The sequence below is a fragment of the Lithobates pipiens genome, unplaced genomic scaffold, assembly GCF_037356315.1.
Source record: "Lithobates pipiens isolate NorthernLeopardFrog02 unplaced genomic scaffold, aLitPip1_a1.2 Scaffold_13, whole genome shotgun sequence".
Lineage (NCBI taxonomy): Eukaryota > Metazoa > Chordata > Amphibia > Anura > Ranidae > Lithobates > Lithobates pipiens.
In genome coordinates, this window is record NW_027507718.1 from 412442838 (window position 1) to 412467346 (window position 24509).

Consider the following 24509-nt stretch of genomic DNA (forward strand, 5'->3'; position numbering starts at 1 on the left):
AATCCAGGTATACCACGTCCACAGCCACCCCTTTGTCTCAGGTTTTACTCGCCTCATAAAAGGAAATTCAGATTTGTCTGACAACTTCTGTCTTTCGTGAGCCCATGCTGTCTCTTACTTAAAATATTTTTTCCAGCAAGAACTCATCTATGTGGTCTTTTATTAAACTCTCCAGTATCTTCCCAACTATAAAAGTTAAACTAAAATGTCTACAGTTACTTGGTAAAGACTTTGATCCCTCTTTACATATAGGCACCACAGTCATTAAAGAGTCCCTAAAAAAATAGAAACAATGGCTTTGAAATGACAGAGCTCAGTTATTTAAGTATCTGTGGGTGGATGCCGTCTGGCCCTGGTGCTTTATTCACCTTTATTCTGTCTAAATATTTCTGGACCATATACATTTTGAGCCTTTGTGGATCATTTGGGGCTGTGCATTACCATCCCCATTATGGACATGAGCTCCCCCATGCTCCTTTATATACACAGAGCTGAAGAAGGTATTTAGTACATTTGCCTTCTCTTTGTCCCAAGTCACCCACTCTAGATTATTTTGTAAAGGGCCTACATGCTCAGATGGGTTAATACCCTTTATTCTTCCTCAAATAGTAAATGATGTGAATATGCTAGTGCTATATAAAAAACAGTAATGATAACCATATCATATTTTATAATAGAAGGCAGCTCCTTGGTTTCTAAAGATACCACAGAAAAAGAAAAAGGACACAGTAAGATAATTTAATGTGACAAGCAGAAACAAACCCAGAACTGCATTTGAAAACATACAACAGTCCTTCTATAATGTTCCATGGGAGATATAACATTTTCTATGGAGTATGTGGTCCCCATCAGACACATGGAGACAAATATACTGTAGCTGCCTCTCTTTAATGTTATTTAGAGGGAAAAATAGCAAATAAAGAAAAAATAATATAGCACATATAATTGCGACACTAATCATATTGTAATTGAATGTTATTAAAAATGACCTTTCCTTTTCAATCTGTAGCCACTGTAATTTTCTGAGAAGGCATTACAATATGGCTACATGGAGCTGTTCCATACACAGAGTGTGTATTGATCACTGTCCAGAAATGTAATTTTCTGCTTGTGTGATTGGCTCACCAGTTTAACCACTTTCAGACCGGACCAATTTGCTGGTCAAAGACCAGACCACTTTTTGCGATTCGGCACTGCGTCGCTTTAACTGACAATTGCGCGGTCGTGCGATGTGGCTCCCAAACAAAATTGACGTCCTTTTTTTCCCACAAATACAGCTTTCTTTTGGTGGTATTTGATCACCCCTGCGGTTTTTATTTTTTGCGCTATAAACAAAAATAGAGCGACGATTTTGAAAAAAACGCATTATTTTTTACTTTTTGTTATAATAAATATCCCCCAAAAATATATAAAAAAACATTTTTTCCCTCAGTTTAGGCCGATACGTATTCTTCTACATATTTTCGGTAAAAAAATCGCAATAAGCGATTATTGATTGGTTTGCGCAAAAGTTATAGCGTTTACAAAATAGGGATATTTTTATAGCATTTTTATTAATAATTTTTTATTATTTTTTTTTTTACTAGTAATGGCGGCGATCAGCGATTTTTATTGTGACTGCGACATTGTGGGGGACCCATCGGACATTTTTGACACATTTCTGGGACCATTGTCATTTATACAGTAATCACTGCTATACAAATGCAGTGATTCCTGTGTAAATGACACTGGCAGTGAAGGGGTTAACCAGGGGGTGGCAGTGTAGGGGTTAAGTGTTCCTAGGGATGTGTTACTAACTGTGGGGGGGGTGGGCTTTCATTTAGTGAACACTGATCTCTGCTCCAATCACATGGAGCAGAGATCAGCGTCACTAGTTGCTAGGCAGAATGGAGAAATGTTTACAACGGCACTTCTCCATTCGGCCGCTCCGTGAGACGATCGTGGGGATGCCCGCGGCGATCGAGTCCGCGGGTCCCGCGACCGGACTCACGGGGGTCCAGACCAGCACGGGAGCGCGCCGCCGGCGGCATGCTCCCGATGGCAGGGCGGCAAAATTAAAAGGGACGTACATGTACGCCCATTTGCCTGCCCGTGCCATTCTGTCGTACGTCGTCGTGCGCTGGTCGGCAAGTGGTTAAATACAAGACAGATTTCAGGCATCCCCTGCAACAAAAATGTGATTTTTGGAGAGATACTTTCAATTGGAGCACGTCTAAAGGGATGCAGGCCCAAAGGGATGATTTCCTCATTAGTGCCCTGCAGCTGCACACCCGACAGTTACTTATGAAACCACTCCGATTAGACCCACTAAGTACAGAGGCACAGGCAAACATATATGGATTACTTCAGAATAACAAAAGGTAGGAATCTACAACAAAGGTTGTTAAAATCCTTGCACTGTACATGGATTACCCAGAAGGGAATGTTTTTTTTTTTTTCAACAAAAGTTGAGTTAAGCTTTAACTTAATCTTGTGACAACTGTTTAAGTGTCATTAATCTTTACTAATAAACGATAATTCACTCTTCAAGATGGTGCGTTGAAGCTTATTATTTATTCTCTGCTTCCAGCGTCTGCCAATTTAGTTTAAAAGTGGGTCAGTGACTAGACATTTATATTTAATTCTACAGCACATCACTGATTCCCATGTGTAGTATAGAATGCAATGGTTTGTCCATGATTGTGTGAGCATACTGAGCATCCAACAGTAGAACTACTTCTCACTTTGATAGCTGTAAACACATCTTTTCCACTAATCAGTGGCAGAACTGCAGTGACAGCAACCCATATTGCTGCTATAGAGCTTGGAGGTGGAAGGGAGCTCAGATAGGGAGGTTGGCAAATTAAATGTATGTAACGCTACCCCCAGAGGAGCCGATTAAGTTTGTTCAGTCCGTTACTCTGCTCTCAACCCCATAACAGTCTCAGCCCCCTCTGGCACACCTGGCAACAGTGTAAGTGCATCAACCAATGAAAAAGGCACACGTTATGATAAAACACAGAAATTGTCTTTGCTGCAATATTTCTGTGGAAAAATAACAAACAGTAAAAATATAAATGTTCAAGCAATGGGAGAGCAATAACTGAGGTTATGAGCAATATAGCTCAATACTATATTCAGGCTGCTTTCAGGGGATTCAAAACCTAAGCATAACCCAAAAAGCAAAGGCACACTTACATGGAAAATAAATCACAATATGGAAATCCGTATCAGATTGGTTACCTTTACTCAGGTTGGCTCTATGAGTCCAGACAGGAGGAGAGCAGAGGAATGACCTTTTGTGTCAGGCCTCTCTCTTCTGTCCCCTGGCACCACAGGCCCAACTTTAAACACTTTATTTAAATCAAAATGTAATGGCTTAACTTCCTAGATAAACTGTCCCACACACCCACTGCATATACAAAGCCCTGAATAAGTGTGTGCAGATCCATGTGGCACTAGTAGCTTCAGTTCTTTTGAAGAAAAGATAAAACTTTGTGTCTTCAGCTAGCCACTTTCTTTGGTGTACTTAAAGTCCTGAATAGCAGGGCCGTAGTCTGGCGGACTGTCCGGCAGACTTTCCGAAAGATGCTACCTGCCCACACACGGTACTTTTGCGGCGGCCTGGGTACGGTAGACTAAGTCTGCCGGACTATCCGCCGTACTTTTGAAATGAACGGACTCGCCCACACACGCGGAGGAAAGTCCATTCATTTTGAGCGTGGCTCCAGGTAGCCGGGACCAGCGAAGGAGGCGTCGCTGGCCCCGTCACCTGGTATGGACTTAAAGGGGAATCCCTACGCTGAAAAAACAGTGTGGGGGCTCCCCCCTGGTCCATATCAGACCCTTATCTGAGCACGCTACCTGGCCGGCCAGGAAAGGGGGTGGGGACGAGCGAGCGGTCCCCTTCCTGAGCCGTACCAGGCCACGTGCCCTCAACATGGGGGGTGCCTTGGGGAAGGGGGGGTCGCACGGCCCCCCACCCCAAAGCACCTTGTCCCCATGTTGATGAGGACAAGGGCCTCTTCCCGACAACCCTGGCTGTTGGTTGTCGGGGTCTGCGGGCAGGGGGCTTATCGGAATCCATCTATCAAATAGCTAAAAACAGAGTATATCCCTTGAAACACATTCTTGCAATGTTTTGTACAATGTTCCTAAGGTCTCCCAGGGTGTAGAGCTCCAATGTTGTATCAGAAGGGTGTTGTATGTAGGGTTTGGAATGTTTACAGTTGACAACAATCCTAATCCCATGTAGAGTATTCCAGCTAGAGGAGCTGATGTCACATGCTAGATGGTGTTTCTAGTCACAGTTCTCCATTGCTTATCCCTATCTCTGAGTAAATGTATTGCTTCCAGAGCTTCTGATCATCCCAGCCACCCCTTTAATATCTAACCTGTAGCCTAATACTGTCTTTCTGAAACTGTAATCCCAGAGTGTTTCTTCAGCTAAAATCTGATAAAATAGCTAGAGGTTTGTAATTTTTAAAAATGCATAGTTTAAAGAAGTTTGCATTGGGGTTACAGAGTAATTGTTTGCAAGAACACAAAAAATCATGTAACCATAAAATATCCTTAGGCCCCTTTTACATTGAGGCGCTTCTAACGTGCCAGTAAAAGTGCTTTTGAAGAGTTTTTCAGGCACTTTTGAAGAGCTTTCTATTAATTTTAATGTAGAGGGGCATTTTTTCACCGCCCTGCCAGCCCACTGCGCCAGTGTGAAAGCATTCATTGCTCTTAATGGAAATAGATTTTAGTGAGCTTTTCAGGCACTATTTTTAGCATGAAAGCGCCTGAAAAGCTCCTCAATGTGAAAAGGGTCTTATGGGTATATTTACTTCTACAACTCTTTGTTTTTGGCTACTAAGAGAAGTTGGTAAGAAAATGAAGGTAAAAGTTAATTCCCTTCCTGGGAACTTATAGCCCAAGCACTGTTTGCTAGTAGCCTACTGACTGTTGACACCTCTTCTGTTATGTGTGTTTCATTTAAGCATACCTTAAATCTGTTAAAATCTGTTACACTATTGTTACAGTTGACACATTCAAGTGCCACAGAAAGAGGTCAGAACTCTGCTATGCAGCCCCGTGAGCTGTAGTTATGCCTCTGCTTATTACCAGTAAAATGCATGTGTATGCACAGGGGTGGACACATCATTTGTGCAGACCATGCAACTTCACAAGGGCCCTCAAGGATTTAGGAGCCTGTTTACATAAGATGTGGGTCATTCCCCCTTTACATCAAATGTCTGCATCACAGTGCCTCCTTACATCAAATGTCCCCATCAAAGTTCCCTTTACATCAATTGTCCCCATCAGACTGCCTCATGGATCAGTGGATGTACTTTCAGTGACCTGAAGGGATCAAAATCTGAGGGAGCATGGGCCACCCCAGAACCCCCCCCCCCCCAGAATCCCCCTAAATCGGGGACTGATGTAAGTGCATTCGAGCTGTGAGCACCTCCCTTATCCTGACTGGTATTAACCTGTACATTTCCAAAAGTGAAAGAAGTGAAAGGGGTGTTTATTGTCTGAAACTAGCTGTATTGTACAATGTGAAAAGGTCAGCACAAAGACTTAACTTTAAGTGCATATATAATAATAATAATAAAGAAAAAATAAAATATATATATATACTCTGCATTTAGTGTAGACTATATATACAGTGTAGACTCTATATTTAGTCAGGTCTGGTATGGATTTTAAGGGGAACCCCATGCCAAAACAAGAAAAATGGCGTGGGGTTCCCCCCAAAATCCATACCAGACCCTTATCCGAGCATGCAACCTGGTTGCCCAGGTCAGGATAGGGAGGGGACTAGCGACCACCCCCCTCCTGAACCATACCAGGCCACTTGCCCTCAACATGGGGACAGGGTGCTTTGAGGTTCCCCCCCAAAGCACCTTGTCCCCATGTTGATGGGGCAAGGGCGTCATCCGCACAACCCTCGCCTAGTGGTTTTGGGGGTCTGCGGGTGGGGGGGCTTATCAGGATCTAGAGGCAACAAGGGGCCCCCCAAATCCCGCTCCCCCATGTGAATGGATAGGGGAACATTTTACCCCTACCCATTCACCAAAAAAAGTGTCAAAAAGGAAGAACAACAAAAGAGAGTTTTTCGACAATTCCTTTATTTAAAAAAAAAATAGTGTCCTGTGATATCCATCCTTCCTCAATCACAGCACCAATGGACCCCCCCCCCCCCCCCCAAAAAAAAAAAAAAAAAAAAAAAATATAAATATATATATATATATATATATATATATATATATATATATATATATATATATATATATATATATATAAAGCTCCATCTCGACGGGAGGCCTCTGACTGCTGTCTTTTCGCAACGATAGCTGTTATATAGGCAAGGGCAGGGCCACCCGGTGACGTAATTTAGTGTCTCCTTCCCTTCTGAAAATTTACACTGTTATACAATGAAAAGATATAATAAAATATTTAAAAAACATGAGGGGTGTACTCACTTTGTGTGTGTGTATATGTACAGTATATACAATTGACTGGAGTTCACCTTTAACCACTTCATTTTTTCATTTCTGCTAAGAGCCTGTTTTTTCAGCAATACTTTTTCATTACCTATATAGTAATAATATGTAATTGCAGTAAATATATAGTATAATTTTTCAGGACAACAAGATTTTCTTTTGATATTTTCTTGCAAAATATTTAATTTTTTATATTTTATGCTATCTATAGACAGAAATATATAAAAAATATTTAAAAAAATGTTTTTCTACTTTGACCATTGTTACTGTAGATACCAATTCTCAATCTTATTTTATAATTTGTGACAGTTATAATGACACTTAATGTATGTTTCTGACACAGAGAATTGCAAAGATATTTAAAAATGAACTAAAGGTATTTTCCTCTATTTTGAGCATTTATAATGTGGCAAAAAAAAAAAAAATAGCTGACGAAGAAGTTGATTAGGGTCAACTAAGAGTTAATAAAGTGTTAAATTGGAACACACTTAAAAAAATACTTGTAAGGTTGCTTTAACTGTCATCATATGCGGACTGAAACATAACCTTTTGATCTGCAGATAAATTAAACAGTAAATAGAAGGTAACAATGTTATAGAGGACCTTGGGCCGACCCCCCCCCCCCCCTGTTTTTTTTTGTTTTATGACCCAGCTTACCTGGAGGTGGTATCTGCACATTTCAGATACTCCCCCATCAAGTGGATTCAGCATTGTCCCACTGAGATCTTCTCACGCCCGGCCACAGCTCCGTCCTTGACTGCCATGTTCAGTCTGACGTCATTGAGAGGCCTTCCTGATCTTCTGGGTTCAGCAGGTGAGCCTCTAGATGACACGCCTATAGACCGACCCCCTCCTTTCTTTGAATGGATGGCTAAGCCTCCCGGAATATGCACGTCACAGCGGGCAGGAAGGAGAATGACTCGCATGGCGAGGAGAGGCCGGACTTTTTTTCTAAACAAAAGAAAAGGTAAACAAAGTAAAAAACCTGATTCTTCTGCAAGATGGGAATAGGGGTGGAATAAAAAGAATTTAAGTTAAGAGGATGTAGGCCTGCTTTAATTTCTGTCTCTGAATCGTGAGTATGAACAGTGTTTAACACTAGTCAGAGGATTTCTTTTTGTCAGAGGTGGCTAGAGCTGGCTGAAGTATTTACATGAAAAAGTCTTGCCTGTCATTTTGACAGCCACTAATTGCTGGTGAAAGTGTCAGGAGAAGCAGCAACAGGGGAGGAGAGGTGGGGTGTACTATGTATGACCTGTGTACTTCAGTGTTTTTTTTTGTGTACGTAGCACATCTAAGGCCCCTTTCACACATGCGGATGGTTTGTCCGTATTTCATCCATCCGTTTGCGGATGAAATACGGGCATACATTCATCCCTATGGGATAGCGGGTGTCTGCGGATGAGCATCCGCAGACACCCGATATCGTCCGCCTCCGCAACTGTCCGATTCTGCAGACGGAGGAAAATCCTATTTTTCTGTCCGTCTGCAGAGCGGATCGGATGAACACGGACAAACGGTCCGTGCTCATCCGATCCCCATAGAGGAGAGCGGAGAGCTGACAGGGCGGTCCCTGCACAGTGTGCGGAGACCGCCCTGTCCGCCGCCGGCTCAGCGGGGACAACGGAGCGATCCCCGCTGAGCGAGCGGATCATCACGGGGCGGATCATTACTGATCCGCCCCGTGTGAAAGAGGCCTAAGGCACAAAACCGGTTAGAGTGAGCCTTGTTTACAGACTTTTTACACTAAAATATTTACATATTCTGAATAAGCAGCTAAACCACTTTAAAGAAGCCCTCATTTATCTTGGTAGCTACAAGCAATGAGAAGAAATGTATCTTCAAAGTTAACAAAAGAAGCATAGAAATCAGCTTTTTTATGGAGAGAAGAGTCTTAGCAGCCTGCTCACCCTCTAATATAAACACGCAGGAGGTGGTTCTAATGCTGCGTACACACGGCCGGACTTTCCGGCAGAAAATGTCCGACGGAATAATTTAATCGGATAGTCCGATCATGTGTGGGCTTCATCTGACTTTTTTTTTTTTCAATAATTCTGACGGACCTAGAAATAGAACAAATCTTTTCCAAGGAATCAATTCCTATCCGGAAAGTCGTCTGTATGCTATTCCGACGGACCAAAAACGACGCCGGGGCAGCTATTGACTATTGGCTATTGAACTTCTTATTCTAGTCCCGTCGTACGTCATCGCGTTCTAAACAAACGGACTTTGGTGTGATTGTGTGTAGGCAAGTCAGTTTCAGCGGAACTCTGTCAGAACTCCGTCGGAAAGACCGGCAGAGTTTATTTTGATGGAAAACCAGTCGTGTGTACATGGCATAAGCTGTTAAAAACCCATTTTTAGAGTCTTTGTTGATTGCACAACCAGTGACTAGTTTTAGACTCATTAGCAGGCTTTGCTACACACCACTGAGGGGTCTATTTTTAAAGTAGTTGCTATTTGAATGTCACAAGCAATTGACACAACTGTCACAAATGATACCCGCTAAAACATTTATTTCTCATGATTGCCAGCTCCATCTAATGGCTATATTGTGGTATTTTCATGATTGAGGTACTTCAGAAATATACCGCATTGTGGCCGCTAGATGGTGCAGATGATTATAGAAAATAGACGTGTTATGCAAATTATGGAGATTATTCATGTCAGCTGTGGCAATGCTTGAGACATTCTCAAAGCTAATTAGGGCCCTTTCACTTTTGGGTGTATGTGATACATGGAACTCTATAGATGATGAAGCACACACGTGTATGGTATTATTTGAGAGCATGTTCCATTATTGTTGGATAAACACTAGTTGCTGATGTTGATAAAGAAAAATAAATCTCCATGTATTCTTGTACATTTGTAAAATCTGCTTTGAAGAAAATGATGCTCATCTGTAGTGTAATTACTTTTGTAATTGAAACCCAGTTCTATCATTTTTCTTAACAGTAAGTATCTGGATGGTTGCTAAAGGCATTGACACTCATTTCCTTAAAGTCCTATTCCCGGAGATTTGAAAAAAACACTCCTGCAGTGGGCCTGTGCCCTCGCTGCAAGGGTTAACTGCTTGTTTATTCTAGGGGAGAGTACAAGCAGTATACATACTTTATCCTCCGCTCCCTTGGTAGACGGCGCTCCTTATCTCTCTGGTGGTGGACTGTGCCTCAACATCACCATGTCCAGTGCAGGGCTATGGACCCAGCTTTGATCTTGATGACATCAGGACCTTAGACTGCTTGGAGCATGGGGGAGAAGATGCTGTGAGGAGCGGAGGATTGGCTAAGTAAATCTTCTTTTCTATGCCCCCTAGACCTAAATGTGCAGTTAACCCTTGCAGTTTGGGCACAGCCCCACTGCAAGGGAGAATTTTCAAGGTTTGCGGTGCTGGGCTTTAAAGTGTTTGTAAACACTTACATAGACCCACTGAAGTGACCTGTAGCCTCAGGTGATACACAGAGATGAAACAAACCGTCCTACATAAGTTGTACCTTTTATCTGCAGCCCTCTCTTCTCTACATCCTTCTAAAACACACAGATCAAAGGTTATTATGATGTCACATATTGCACATCACAGAGCAGAGAGCTGAGTGTAATCTGAGACCTGAGTGGAGCCCCCCCCCCCCCCCCCCCCCACACACACACACACACACAGTCTCATAGGGAAATATGCACAGCTGAGGATGTCAATTACCTTCTGTGTGCTGGAAGGAGGGTGTGAAGATAGTGAAGGGAAGAGAAAGGAGACAGTGCTTTGGATTGAGGCAAATACACACTATAGAGTAATATGCTCTGTTCATTTTTCAATTCAGAGGCTTACAACCACTATAAGCAGCTCCCTGCCACCCAGACAGGCATAACCTCTGCTTTATATATGATCAATTCTGAAAAATGCTGATTTTGCTCTCAGTCTAGTGGTTGTGTTGAGCTTGACTTTTTTTTTGTTTCCTTTACTTTTCAGAAACTTGTGTAAACGTTACATACAGCCAGTGCCAAATGCTACCTTACAATCTGACTGTTCCAAAATCTGTGTTCTCCTTTGTGAAGATCATTGATATGGAGATGTTCTTAAAGTTCTTTGGTTATCTCAGCCGCCTCAGCTGCTATCAACACATCATGCTGTTCGGCTGTAGCTTGGCTCTTCCTGAATGCATCAGTCTTGGCGACGACAGGTATTTGGGAGCTCGAATCATCAATGATTACAATCACTCTCTGTGGAATACTTGTTATCTAATCTGTACTAAACTATTTGTGTGCTAAACACATGACTTGGCAGAGGAGGCATGACAGCAAAACATTTGTCACATTGCCTGAAATCAGGCCGTGGGAGGATTTCCTTGGAAGTTACTTTGTAGTGGGTGAACCAAAGACACATGGGGTCCTATGCTGGCCATACAAGGGGAATTTTCTAAACTACTTTCAACTAGTTTTTGATTGAAAAAATATGGATAGGTAACTGTACAAAATGTAGTTAATCTTATATATTTAATATACCAGCCCAAATATAGTCAATATGCTGTACTTTATATGGCTTAAAGGGAACGTGTAGAGTATTTTATTGAGCACTCGTTAAATTATTATTTCAGCATTTATGTGACTCACACTTTTGCACACTTTCTCTCCCATATTTTTGTTGTATTAAACATAAAACTTGGTATATTAACACCTACAGTGGCCAAACACTCAATTTGCAACAACCACGCCATCCTTAAATTGGTTGTAAACCATCAACTTGTAAAACAACACACTTCGTTTTAAATAGAAATGAAAAGCAAAACATTTGTGTTTAGATTACATTTTTTATTTTATAACAACTCTTTTATAAGTGATCACATTCCCTCTGTTCCCCCCTGTTCTTGTCATTTGGTATTTTATATATTTTATTTTAACATTTTAACCACTACAGCCCCGGAAGATTAGGCTGCTCAATGACCAGAGCACTTTTTACAATTTGGCACTGCGCTGCTTTAACTGGTAATTGCGCGGTCATGCAATGTTATACCAAAACTAAGTTTGCGTCCTTTTTTTCCCACAGACAGAGCTTTCTTTTGATGGTATTTAAATGCCTCTGTGAATTTTATTTTTTGCGATATAAATGGAAAAAGACCAAACATTTTGCAAAAATAATGATATTTTCTACTTTTTGTTAGAAGAAAAATCCAATAAACTCAATTTTAGTCATACATTTAGGCCAGAATGTATTCAGCCACACGGCCTTGGTAAAAAATGTCCCAATTGTAGAAAGTAGACACCCCAAGGAAATTGCTGAGAGGCTTGTTGAGCCCATTGAATGTTTTTTTTTTTTTTTGTCACAAGTGATTGAAAAATGACAAAAAAAAATTACACAAAATTGTCACTAAATGATATATTGCTCACACATGCCATGGTTATATGTGGAATTACACCCCAAAATACATTCTGCTGCTTTTCCTGAGTGTGGGGATACCACATGCATGAGACTTTTTGGGAGCCTACCCACGTACAGGACCCCAAAAACCAAGCACCGCCTTCAGGATTTCTAAGGGCATACATAAGGACCCCATTTTGGAAAGTAAACAACCCAAGCTATTAGCTGAGAGGCACGTTGAGTCCATGGAATATTTTATATTTTGCTACAAGTTGTGCAATAGGCATATGTGGAATTACACCCCAAAATAAATTCTTCGGCTTCTCCTGAGTACGAGGATACTACATGTGTGAGACTTTTTGGGAGCCTAGCCATGGTCTGGTTTCTGGTCTCTGATCAGTTCTATAGTCAGCTGGCGGAATCACCGGCTGCATTGTTGAGTTCCCTGTTGGAATAGGAGAGCCCGTGAAAACCATGGAAGATAGTGTGGGGGGTGATGTTCCCTCCCACTGCTTGTAAAAGCAGTCTAGAGGCTAATTAGCCACTAAGATTGCTTTTACATGAAAGCCGACCGCTGGCTGAAAAGAATGATACCAAGATGATACCTAAACCTGCAGGCATCATTCTGGTATAACCACTCAAAGTCCAGAAACATGCCAGTACGTTGCTGGTCCTTGTTAGGCATACATTATAATGTTCTTTTTTTCATGCAGCCTGTGGGCTGAATGCTCTTCATCCACCCACTTCTAATGATGGGTATACATGCACCATTTTTTTTAACTGTGGTGGAGAAATCACCTCCTACAGCGCTGGAGTCGCTGATTTACGTATCATGGGAGCAAACGTTGTTGCTGTCAACATAGATAAATCAGTCCTACAGCTGAATGGCGTACCTGCTAATCAAATTATTTTTTTTTTCAATTTTCAAAACTTTGTGACAAAAAGCGAGATCTGCAAAATACTCAATATGCCTTTCAGCAAATAGCTTGGGGTGTCTACTTTCCAAAATGGGGTCATTTGGGGGGGAGGGGGGTGTGCTATCTGGGCATTTAATGGCCTCCGAAACTGTTATAGGTAGTTAGGAGTGAAATTAAAAATGTATGTCCTTAGAAAGCCTGAAGGCGGTACTTGGTTTTTGGGGTCCTGTATGCAGTTAAAAAGTCTCACATGTGGTATCCCTGTACTCAGGAGAAGCAACAGAATGTATTTTGGGGTGTCATTTCACGTAGGCCCATGGCATATTTGAGCAATATATCATTTAGTTACGACTTTGTGCAAAAAACAAAAATTTTATTTTTCCGCACCTTGTGGCAAAATATAAAATATTCCATTGATTCAGAATGCCTCTCAGCAAATAGCTTGGGGTGTCTACTTTATAAGAAAGGGGTAATTTGCGGGGGTTTTGAAATGTCCTGACATTTTATGCACAACATTTAGAAGCTTATGTCACACATCGCCCACTCTTCTAACCACTTGAAGACAAAGCCCTTTCTGACACTTTTTGTTTACATGAAAAAAAAAATTTGTTTTGCAAGAAAATTACTTTGAACTCCCAAACATTATATATATATTTTTTAAATTGGGGCTATTAGACCCTAGTTCTCTCCTTTGCCCTCAAGGCATCTGACCACACCAAGATCGGTGTGATAAAATGCTTTCCCAATTTCCCAATGGCTCTGTTTATATCCGGCAAAACCTAAGTCATGAAATGCTCGTAGCTTCCGGTTTCTTAGGACTTAGAGATGATTGGAGCCATTCTGGTCTCTGATCAGCTCTATAGTTAGCTGGCGTTCTCGAGTTCCCTGTTGGGATAGGAGAGCCAGAGAAAACCATGGAAGATGGTGGGGGGGGGGGGGAACGTTCCACCCCCACTGCTTGTAAAAGCAGTCTAGAGGCTAATTAATCGCTAAGATTGCTTTTACATGAAAGCTGACCGCTGGCTGAAAAGAATGATACCAAGATGATACCTAACCTGCAGACATCATTCTGGTATAACCACTTAAAGTCCAGAAACATACCAGTACGTCACTGGTTCTTGTTAGGCATACATTGTAATGTTTTTTTTTTTCATGCAGCCTGTGGGCTGAATGCCTTTCATCCACCCACTTCTAATGATAGGCATACATGCACCATTTTTTTTTAACTGTGGTAGTGAAAATCACCTCCTAGCCCTTGTACACACAGTCGGACATTCAGACGGAAAATGTCCGATCGGACCGTGTTGTTGGATAATGCGACTGTGTGTGGGCTCCATCAGACTGTTTCCGTCGGAATATCCGACCGACAGAGTTTTAGAGCTGGGCTATAAAACTTTCCGACAACATGATCCGATCGGACTTTGTCCGATTGTGTGTAAAGAATTCCGATCGGACAAAGTGCCACGCATGCTCAGATCAAATTCCTAGACCAAAGCTATTGGCTTCTAGCCTGAACCTAGTCCTGTCGTAACGAAATAACGTCGTCACGTTACGTACGATCAGATTTTCCGACAACTTTGTCTGACCGTGTGTATACAACAAAAGTTTTGGACAAAATCCGACGGATTTTGTTGTCGGAATGTCCAACCGTGTGTACAAGGGCCTACAGTGCTGGAGTCGCTGATTTACGTATCGTGGGAGCAAACGCTGTTGCTGTCAAGATGGATAAATCAGTGCTGCAGCTGAATGGCGTACCTGCTAATCAAATGATGGTTAACAATAAAACAAAGTAATATTATAGTATAACAGTAAGGCCGCGTACACACGGGCGGACTGTTCGCCCAACTTAGTTTGTCAAACAATCCGACAAACAGTCCGCTCAAAATTTGCATTAACGGACTTGACCACACACGATGAACGAACAGTCCGCTGAAACCATGCGCGATGACGTGAACGGCACGTACGACGGGGCGAAAAATACGACGTCCAATACACTGCAATGCAACCTTCGCCGTGTAAATCCTTTCTGAGCATGCGCGAAACTTAGTTTGTCGAACAAGCCTACACACGAGCGGACTGTCCGCTCAAACCAAGTTTCAGCGGACTGTCTTACGGGAATTCCGAAAAACTTTGTTCGTCAGACTGTCCGCTGAAACTGTCTGCTGAAGCCCACACACGAGCGGACTGTCCGCTGAAACACTGTTCAGCGGACAAAGTTGGGCGAACAGTCCGCCCGTGTGTACGCGGCCTAAGACATGCCATACCTGCAAATAAAATACAATAAAATAGTAAAAATAAAACAGAGAGGGGGCGTGGTCTGGACATGGCCGAGTAGAGCTGTGCTGCTGCTGAGCTCCCGGTCACCTTCCGCCTATCCCAACACATACAGCTCTAATTGACAGTATGCTCTCATTCAAGAAGCGGAGCAATCGGAGGAATAGACAGTGGACCAGCCGGCCAGCCTCACTCCAGAGGCGGGTAATATACAGAGACTTTTCGGGCGATTGCAACCCGGCTCCCCTGGATCCAAGATGGCGGACCCGCGTGGAGCTATCTTGTCGGTCCCGGACCTCGGAGGTATGGCGGCATCGGAGGGTTCGCAGAGCCCAATATTATAACCAAGTTCCCCAACGGCTTCAGCTTCTGATCGGGGACAGGGATCACAGCCCCCGCTCCTGTACCGAGCGAATGAGGAGCTGCGAGCCATCCTGCAGCCTTTGCTGATCAAGGCCGATATAGAGGCACTGGTGGGGAGAGTGGAGGCCGCACATAAGAAAGAACTCAGCGCAGTTAAGCAGGAGGTGGCCTCTCTGGACACCAGGCTATCTGCTGGGGAGCATACCCTCTCTGCTTGCCACAGTCACAGACATCTTTAAGCGGATTGCGGGAGAACAGCTACCCGACTGGATTGAAGTAGATAGGGTGCATAGAGCCCTCGGTCCTTGCTCCCCTGATCCTTCAAGACTGCAAGACGTGATTTGTAGGCTGCACCACTACATCCACAAGGAGGCCATAGCCCGTAGGGCCTGGGAAGTAGGCGAGCTTGAGTTTGATGGTGCCTCCGTCAAGCTCCTACCGGACATCTCTAGACCCACCTTACACCACAGAGACCTCTTGCGGCCCCTCCTGGACCTGGCCAGGAGACATGATGCGACCTATCGCTGGGGTTTCCCCCTATTGGTCACTTTCATCAAGGATCTGAAGACATTTCTCTTGCGCTCACCAGAAGATCTGCCTGAGCTCTTTGTCTTCCTCGGCACGGAGCCGATTGTCCTTCCTGATTGGCTGGGATACCTCCCGCGTGCACCTCGCAGACCAAACACAGGAAGGGCCTCCGCTCCACAACCTCAGAGACTGATGAGATCTGGACGACGACCCCGTTCCCTCTCTCAAGATGGACCTCGGGAGGTGTGAGTAGGTCTGTGTGCCCTTGTTGCCCCACTGCCATGTCATGTGTGCTCCTATTTGCCCCTCCTTCACTAGCCCTCTTGTACAACCCCAGCGGATACCCTGTTGTTGCTGCTCCCCATTTGCCCACTGTCAGCCTGCCCTGTGGATGAGCTTCCCGCCCCCCCTGGTGTGCTCCCCTCTTTGCTCTTGCCTACCCTTGCCTGCCCTCTGAGCCGGCTCTCCCCCTTGCTAGCATACCAGTGGCCCTGGCCTGTCCATGTCGGGCAGGACCTGTGTTTATATGAGGCCTGTACAAAGGGGTTCCTCGCCACTGCTGCGGGCGGGTGTGTCTGGGGCGGGGGGTTGCAGCCGTCTCCTTTTTGGGGGGACTGGCCCTAGAGCCCTCCTTGGAGCCCTTCCCCATATATTTAGACTAGTGGGACTCTGGGGCAGACACTGGATGGCCCGGGACGCTGTCTCCCCTGACCCAGCTTGGCGCACCACTGCAGCATAGGGAGCCACGCCATGAGTGGAGCTGTATGGCAATCGAGTGAGCCGCTGGTCTCTCATGCATGTACTGGATGAGCTCATTGGGGGCACTCCCAGTTTGTTGCTATTTGGGTGTGCTCCTCGGAAGACACTGGATGTCTACGGGACCTTGGTATTGCCCTAATTTACTCAAAATCTTGTTCCTTACGCTTAGCTTTGCATGGGGGATCTGAGTGTTGGGTGGGATTTTTTATGTGGGGGTGTCCTGATGGCGAGCATTATGCTGTGTCTTGTGGTGGGGAGTGCACCCTCCCCGCTGCTTGATGAGGTGTCTGGGGGGGTGCGGGGGGGTTGGGGTGCTGCTGGGCTTGCAGGTATGGTGTTATGTTGCCGTGGGGGACACATCGTCCCAACCTGATGATGTTCAGAGCTGAGGAATGTTTACCGCCTAGCTCACCTGGTCAGCTCGGAAGGTCTGTGGGTAACTATATTCTGCGGACAGGCACTGCCCTAGGGGTGACGCCCCTCCGCAGCTTTGTGATCTATGTTACGCCCCCGACCGGGGGGCTAACCCCCTCCCTCTGCCATGTGGGTTCTATTGGGCTTAATCTGGAGGGGCGGTTGCTGATAGTACGATGTAATTATTGCAGCTATGGGGGCTAATTTGTGTTGCTTTAGAACCACCTCTGGGGCATGTGGACTGCCTAGTACCACCGCAGAGGAACCTCTGGGCGTGGCATGCAGTATGTGGCGCCGGTCTGGCTCTCACGTACCAGATGTGTTGTTGCATGTTGTACTGTTTAACTGCCTTTTTCCTTTCTTTAATTGTTATTTTATTATTTGTTGCTTCTTATGTACGTGTATTAGTTGCCGGGGTGGGGGGGAGGCCCAGGACCTCTCTATGTTGGTCATTTCCTGCCTGAACCCCACTTAGGCCAGTGTATACATCTGAGATCCGGTTCCTGTATACACTTCATACAGTTTATATTATTGTATCTTAGATAATTTACTTGGGGGGTTTTATTGGGCTAAACGTTCCCGGCCCTTACCCCCATATCCCACCCACTCCTTCTCTTCCCTCCCTTTCTTTTTCTCTCCCCTCTTCTCTTCCCTCTTGGCCTTGGCCTCTGTCTCCACCTCCTGCCTTGCCCCCTTTTACTCTTTGGGCAGGGATATCCCCTGACCGTTTCTTTTTCTTTTTTTTTTTTTCACGGAGAAATGGCGGTGGACTCTATTAAAGTGTTCTCCCTTAATGCGAAGGGTTTAACCACTTGCTTACTGGGCACTTAAACCCCCCTCATGCCCAGACCAATTTTCAGCTTTCAGCGCTGATGCACTTTGAATGACAATTGCGCGGGCATACAACACTGTACCCTAATGAAATTTTTATCATTTTTTTCCCACAAATAGAGCTTTCTTTTGGTGGTATTTAATTACAGCTGGGAGTTTTATTTTTTGCTAAACAAACAAAAAAAAATGCAAAAAAAAATAAATAAATCATGTTTAATAGTTTGTTATAAAATTTTGCAAACAGGTCATTTTTCTCCTTCATTGAAGTGCGCTGATGAGGCGGCACTGGTAGGCTGCACTGGTGGGCACTGATAGGCTGCATTGGTGGGCACTGATAGGCTGCACTGGTGGGCACTGATAGGCATAGTTAAGGCGGCACTAATAGGCACAGATAAGGCGGCACCGATGGGCACAGATAAGGCGGCACTGATGGGCAAAGATGGGCACAGATAAGATGGCACGGATGGGTGGCACAGATGGGTGGCACGGATGGGTGGCACTAAGGGGCACTGATAGGTACCACTGATAGATGGGACTGATGGGCACTGATAGGTGGCACTGATAGGTGGCTCTGATAGGTGGCACTGCTGGGCACTGATGGGCGGCACTGCTGGGCACTGATGGGCACTGGTAGATGACACTGATGGGCACAGATATGTGGCACTGGGGTGCACCTTTGTTGAGGCAGATTGTGGGCACTGCTGGGTGGCACTGTGGGCACTGCTGGGTGGCACTGACAGGGGGACACATTTTTTATTCATGTGGCACTGGCAGGGGGCAGGTGGGCACTGGCAGGGCTGGCCGTGATCGGGACTGATGTCCCGATCACGGCCGCCGTTGATCAGCTCTTTTTTTTTCTCCTCGCGCTGTCAGCGCGAGGAGGAATAATAGCCGATTACCGGCTCCGTTGTATCACATGATCAGCTGTCATTGGCTGACAGCTGATCACGTGATAAGGGGTCGGGATCGACCCCTTGCTCGGATCGGTGATCAGGCGAGTCTCATAGACTCGCCGATCACAGAGCGCGCCGCGTGCGCCCCTCAGGGGGCGCGCAGGCCGCTCGTGCACGGGACGACGTCAATAGGAGATCCACGCTGTAGCCATCATTCGGCTATAGCGCGGGTTTCAAGTGGTTAAATACACCGGAGAAGTGTCGTATGCTCTTACATGATCTTAAAAAATCTTGCGCGGATGTTGCCCTTATCCAAGAGACACATTTTAAAGACAATAAACTCCCCTTGCTCCAGACCAGACACTTTTCCAGAGTTTACCATTCTACTAACCCCGTTTCTAAATCAAAGGGGATGTCCATCTTGATCTCCAGCAAAATACCATGGCAGTGCCAGGACGTACTGGCGGACCCTGGGGGACGCTTTGTGTTCCTTAAGGGTCTACTAGGTGGGATCCAACTCACGTTTGCACCCAATGATCACCAAGACACGTTCTTGAAACACACATTAAACAAACTGATGGATTTTAGAACAGGCCAACTTATTCTAGGGGGAGATTTTAATATTTCATTGATCCCCACATCAGACACCTCCACGGGTTGATCGTCTGTACCCCCCCGCATGCAGAAAGCGGATAGCACAAGCACTTCACAATGCTCGGATCTCCGACGTGTGGCGTCTTCAACACCCAAGGGAAAAGGACTACACCTTTTACTCATCCCCGCACAAACTTTACTCACGGATAGACCTATTCCTGATTCCCCATGACCAGCTTCACTTAGTGAGCTCTACATCAATAGGTCAGATCACGTGGTCGGACCATGCTCCGATCACCCTTGCTTATGCTCTCACTGAGAGCCCCTCACCTAGATCCCGATTCTGAACGAGAGCTTGCTACAAACCCCTGAAGTTTTAGCGGATGTAACTAGTGAGTTGGAACATTACTTCCGAGAGAATGACACACGGGACTGCAATTCCGGAGTACTGTGGGAAGCCCACAAATACGTTATCTGTGGAGTCCTTATTAAACATGGAGCAAACATAAAACGGAAAAGGAATGAACAAATCGCCGGCTTCCTCTCTAAGTTGGCCTTGGTGGAAGCGTGGCATAAACATGCCCCTACGCAATTACTTGAGACTGAGGTGCGGGCTCTGCGCACACAAATAACAGACCTGTTACAGTATAAAGCAAAGGCAGCTCTACAATTTTGCTGCAAACTTTCATACGATGCAGGCAATAAGTGTGGGAAACTGTTAGTCAGGTCAGTCCGGGACCTTAAGTCAGCGTCCTATATCCCTCAGATAACCGGCACTACCGGTCGGAAGGCCACAGCCCTAATGCAAGTTACCAGGGAGTTCAGAGAATTCTATTCAGACTTGTATAACTTGCCGAGTCCGACCTCCTCTCAAGCGACTATAGACAGCTATATTACTGATTCCCAACTCCCAACGCTCCCGACAGAATCCCAGGAAATACTTGACGAGCCCATATCTCTGGAGGAACTACAAGGGGCAGTGAACGCTATGAAGTTGGGGAAAGCCCCGGGCCCTGACGGATACACCACCCAATACTATAAAACTTTCTTCCAGATTCTAGGACCGCGACTGGTGACGTTTTTTAATGCTCTAGGCTCTGGTACTAATTTCCCTAGCGATACTTTGAGAGCCCATATATCCCTGATCCACAAGGAGGGCAAAGATCCCAGCCTATGCGGCAGTTACAGACCCATTTCCCTGCTAAACACGGACCTAAAGTTGTTCTCAAAGATTAAAGCCACCAGACTGGCGCGTCACCTCCAACACCTGATACACCTTCATACTCACGAGAGAGGCGAGAGACAACACTATAAAAGTGCTTAACCTCCTCCATGTGGCAAGCTCTAGCAGGACCCCCTGTATATTCGTGAGCACTGACGCCGAAAAGGCCTTTGATAGGGTGAACTGGAACTACATGTTTTCCGTTCTCCGACACATTGGCTTGGGGGATAAAATGTTGGGCTGGATCACCAGCATATTTTTGAACCTCTCAGCCCAGGTAAAGGCAAACGGAGTGCTCTCGAGCGCTTTCCCTATTGGAAATGGGACCAGGCAGGAATGCCTGTTATCTCCTCTTCTCTTTGCCCTCTCCCTTGAGCCGTTCCTTTGCTCAATAAGAGCAAATACAAATATTACAGGGCTCCAAGTGGGTAGCCACCACTGCAAAATCTCTGTGTATGCGGATGACCTGTTGTTCTCTCTCACGAACCCTAGAATTTCCCTGCCAAACCTGGTAGGTGAATTTAAAGTTTATGGGGCAATCTCCCACCTGAAAATAAATCTCTCTAAATCTGAACCTATGGGGGTGGCGGTGGACACTCGCACCTTACTGGACCTACAAGCCAATTTCCACTTTAAATGGACTAATACAGCATTGACGTATCTGGGCACGAAGATGCCTTCCGATATTCAGCAGACGTTTAATCTTAACTTCCCTCCTCTACTGACTAAGACATGTTCCCTATTGGAAAAGTGGCATTCCGGCTTTCAATCCTGGTTTGGAAGATGTAATCTTCTTAAAATGAGCATACTGCCCAAATTTATTTATCTTCTACAGGCTCTGCTGATCCACATCACACCCGCCTTTTTTAAACAAGTACAAGCCCTCTTTACCAGATTTGTCTGGGCCCATAAAAAGCCCAGACTCAGACGTTCTCAAATGACGCTTCCTAAACACTGTGCGGACTAGCGTTACCGGACGTACGTCAATATTTTCTCGCATCCCATTTAGGACGAATACTTGACTGACGGCGCAATAAGTCAACCAAGTTGTGGGTGCAGCTTGAGCATTCCCAGGCCCATGTTCCACTTCGTGGTGCGCTGTGGTGTTATGGGGGCCTCCCCCAGGGAATGAAAATGCACCCGCTTTTGGGAACTACCCTGAAGCATAGCCAACGTGTGGCATTCACTACGGCCCTTACGTCCAAGAACTCACCACTATTCCCAATGCTTGGCAACCCTAAATTTGAACCGGGTCTACACTCTACGGAGTACGCTGACCTTAGAGAATCTGATTGTGATCATGCAGCTAAATTTGTAGCTGCGGGGCAGTGGCGATCCGTTTTGGACCTGACTGATGCGACGGGAGCTTACAAACCGTCCTTCTGGAAGGCGATACGACTGCACCACTTCCTCCATTCCCTCCCTAACCCCCTGGACTTTTCGCGTCAGATGACGATTTTCGAGGTCCTCTGCTCGTGACAGGCCCCCCTAGCTCATATCCTATCCCAATTATATTCTCTGCTAATCAATCCCAAGACGCAGCCACGTCTCCCTTGTCTGTCCAGTTGGGAGGTGGACCTTAACTGTACCTTTTCAGTGACTCAGCAACAACGCATTATCACTCTAGCCTTTAAATCCTCACTGTGCACTAGAACGCAGGAAACTAACTTTAAATTGTTAACCCGCTGGTACTTAACGTCCTCCAGACTACAGAAATGTTTTCCCACCGCCTCGAGAAGGTGTTGGCGCTGCAATGAGGGCGTGGGAATGCTGATATACGTATTCTGATCTTGTCCTGCATTGCAAACTTTTTGGGGCCAAGTTCGCCGTATTACACAAAAATTTACCGATTATGCCATCCCAGATAACGCTGCTTTTTTTCTACTGCACCACTCTGAGATCCCTATCAAAAAGTATAAGAAGTCGTTGATACGGCACTTGCCCTGTTGCCCTGTCACCAAGCTTTTACATCTTGACCCCATATCTGGCAAGCTTTCTGGGAAGATACTGTTTGATAGACAAGCGGCCAGAAAACCTAATCAGACACTCATGAACGCAGTCAACTTGATTGGGAATAAACAAGACCGCAAACTGTTGGTTGAAGTGGTTTACGAGGTGCCAAATTTTGTAGAGCCGATCAAATCCAAGGTCACCCCGAGGACGATAGAGTTCATTATCATTGAAGTGCATGAACTGCAAGATCTGCTCACATCACATCCTGTTCATGGAGGCAGAGAACACGGGCTTATGGTGAATTGGGTCAGTGGACCAATATGACCACAACTCGCTCTTTTTAGTTATGCCCATAAGGAGGGATAGGCCCAGGAAGGTCTTAAATTCAGAGACCGTAATAGGTCTCCAATCTTTGGCAAGGGTCAACTGGAGATTAGTGGCGATGAATTGACCAGCAAACAAATTGCTTTGGTCTGCAATAGATCTATAGAGATCTTCCGTGAAAAACAGCGAATAAAAATCAAGTGACATAAGTCAACTGTTTCCACCTGAATACTGGGTTGGCCAGTGAATGGGGGAAGTACGGGTGCTGCAGAAGTGGTGGGCTCCCAATTAGGATTGGCAAATGCAGCAGGAAGGACACTATGGGCTCGACAGGGCCTGTGTTTTTCTTCTTGGTGGCTGCGGGACACTACTTGTGCTAGCCACCTCACCAGCTTGAACTTATGGGACTCGCCATGTCACCAAGTGTTACTGCAGTGCTGGATGTATGACCAGGATGTACTAGGCCGCTGGTGCTTGCCAGTTCACCAGAAGGATGAGCGGCACTAGTAGTGGCTTTCTGCTCCATACGAGAGCCCTGCGGTTCTTGCATCTCAACAACAGCAGAAGAACAGGGTCGGGTATGCCTGACCTTGGCAGGGAGCACAACTCCATCGTCAGAGCTATCTGTCAGGGTTCCGCTGCTGTCTACCGGTTCGTATTCTGAGCCTGAATCTGACAGATGGGTGATTTCCTCTTCGCTATCTGTCATGCTCAAAAAAGGGGAAGTCATCTTCACTATTGTACCTTCGATTTGCCATTTTGATCTCTAAATTTACTGGTACAGTATTGAGACTCACAGGAAAAAGAGCTCCTGTCAGCGACTGCTTCAAACGCTACAAAAAATCTGGTAGCGTTCGCAGGGATCAGGCCTGACTCTGAGAAAACTGCAGTTATGTGTTTAGTGTTTTTGTAAGTGACCACGATTGATACTGCACTTGGTTGGGCTGGGCGGAGGGGTTAAACACAGATGCTAGCAGGTATCTGGGCTGATCTGGGCTGATCCCGCTAACGCTGCTAACACTACTTTTTGGGAACCCTAAACTGCTAGGTATGCAAGTATAGATCTGATCAGATATCGATCCGTTCAGACACTATAATACTAAGGGAGGTGTATGGTGCGTGAGTGTTAGTGTTTAATCTGATGCTCCCTGGGGTGATGCAGACCCTATCTGACACTAAAACCTGATATTGCCCGCAGGGTGATCAGGGGGTTAAACATTTATATTAGGTAATATACGGCAAGTGCCCTGACGCTATAAAAAAATAGCTAACCAGCGTCACCTGTGACACTAATACAGTGATCACTGGTGACAGGGGGGGATCAAGGGGGATTAGGGGGGATCCTAGACCTATCTGGGCCTACCACTAAGTACCTTAACACTGATTTTTGTCACCAATGACACCAGTACAGTGATCAAAAGAAAATATGAACACTGCACTGGGTGACGGGGTAAAGGGGTTAACTGGGGGGGGGGGGGGGGCGATCGGGGGTGACAAGTGTACCTATGTGAACTGGTGTCAGTGTAGTGTTGGTGCATTTACTATGAGATGTCTCCTCTCCTCTCTCTGGAATGGAAAAGACTTCAACGAGGAGCGATGACACTTACACAT

At 45.3% G+C, this 24509-nt stretch overlaps 1 protein-coding gene across 1 annotated transcript in view; it reads left to right on the forward strand.

Moving 5' to 3' along the window:
• Positions 1–24509, forward strand: part of CORIN (corin, serine peptidase) — a 377616-nt gene that overhangs the window by 156719 nt on the left and 196388 nt on the right. Inside the window, exon 4 of the mRNA XM_077477533.1 lies at positions 10441–10651. Coding sequence (XP_077333659.1) covers positions 10441–10651 — 211 coding nt within the window. The remainder of the gene's footprint in view (positions 1–10440; positions 10652–24509) is intronic.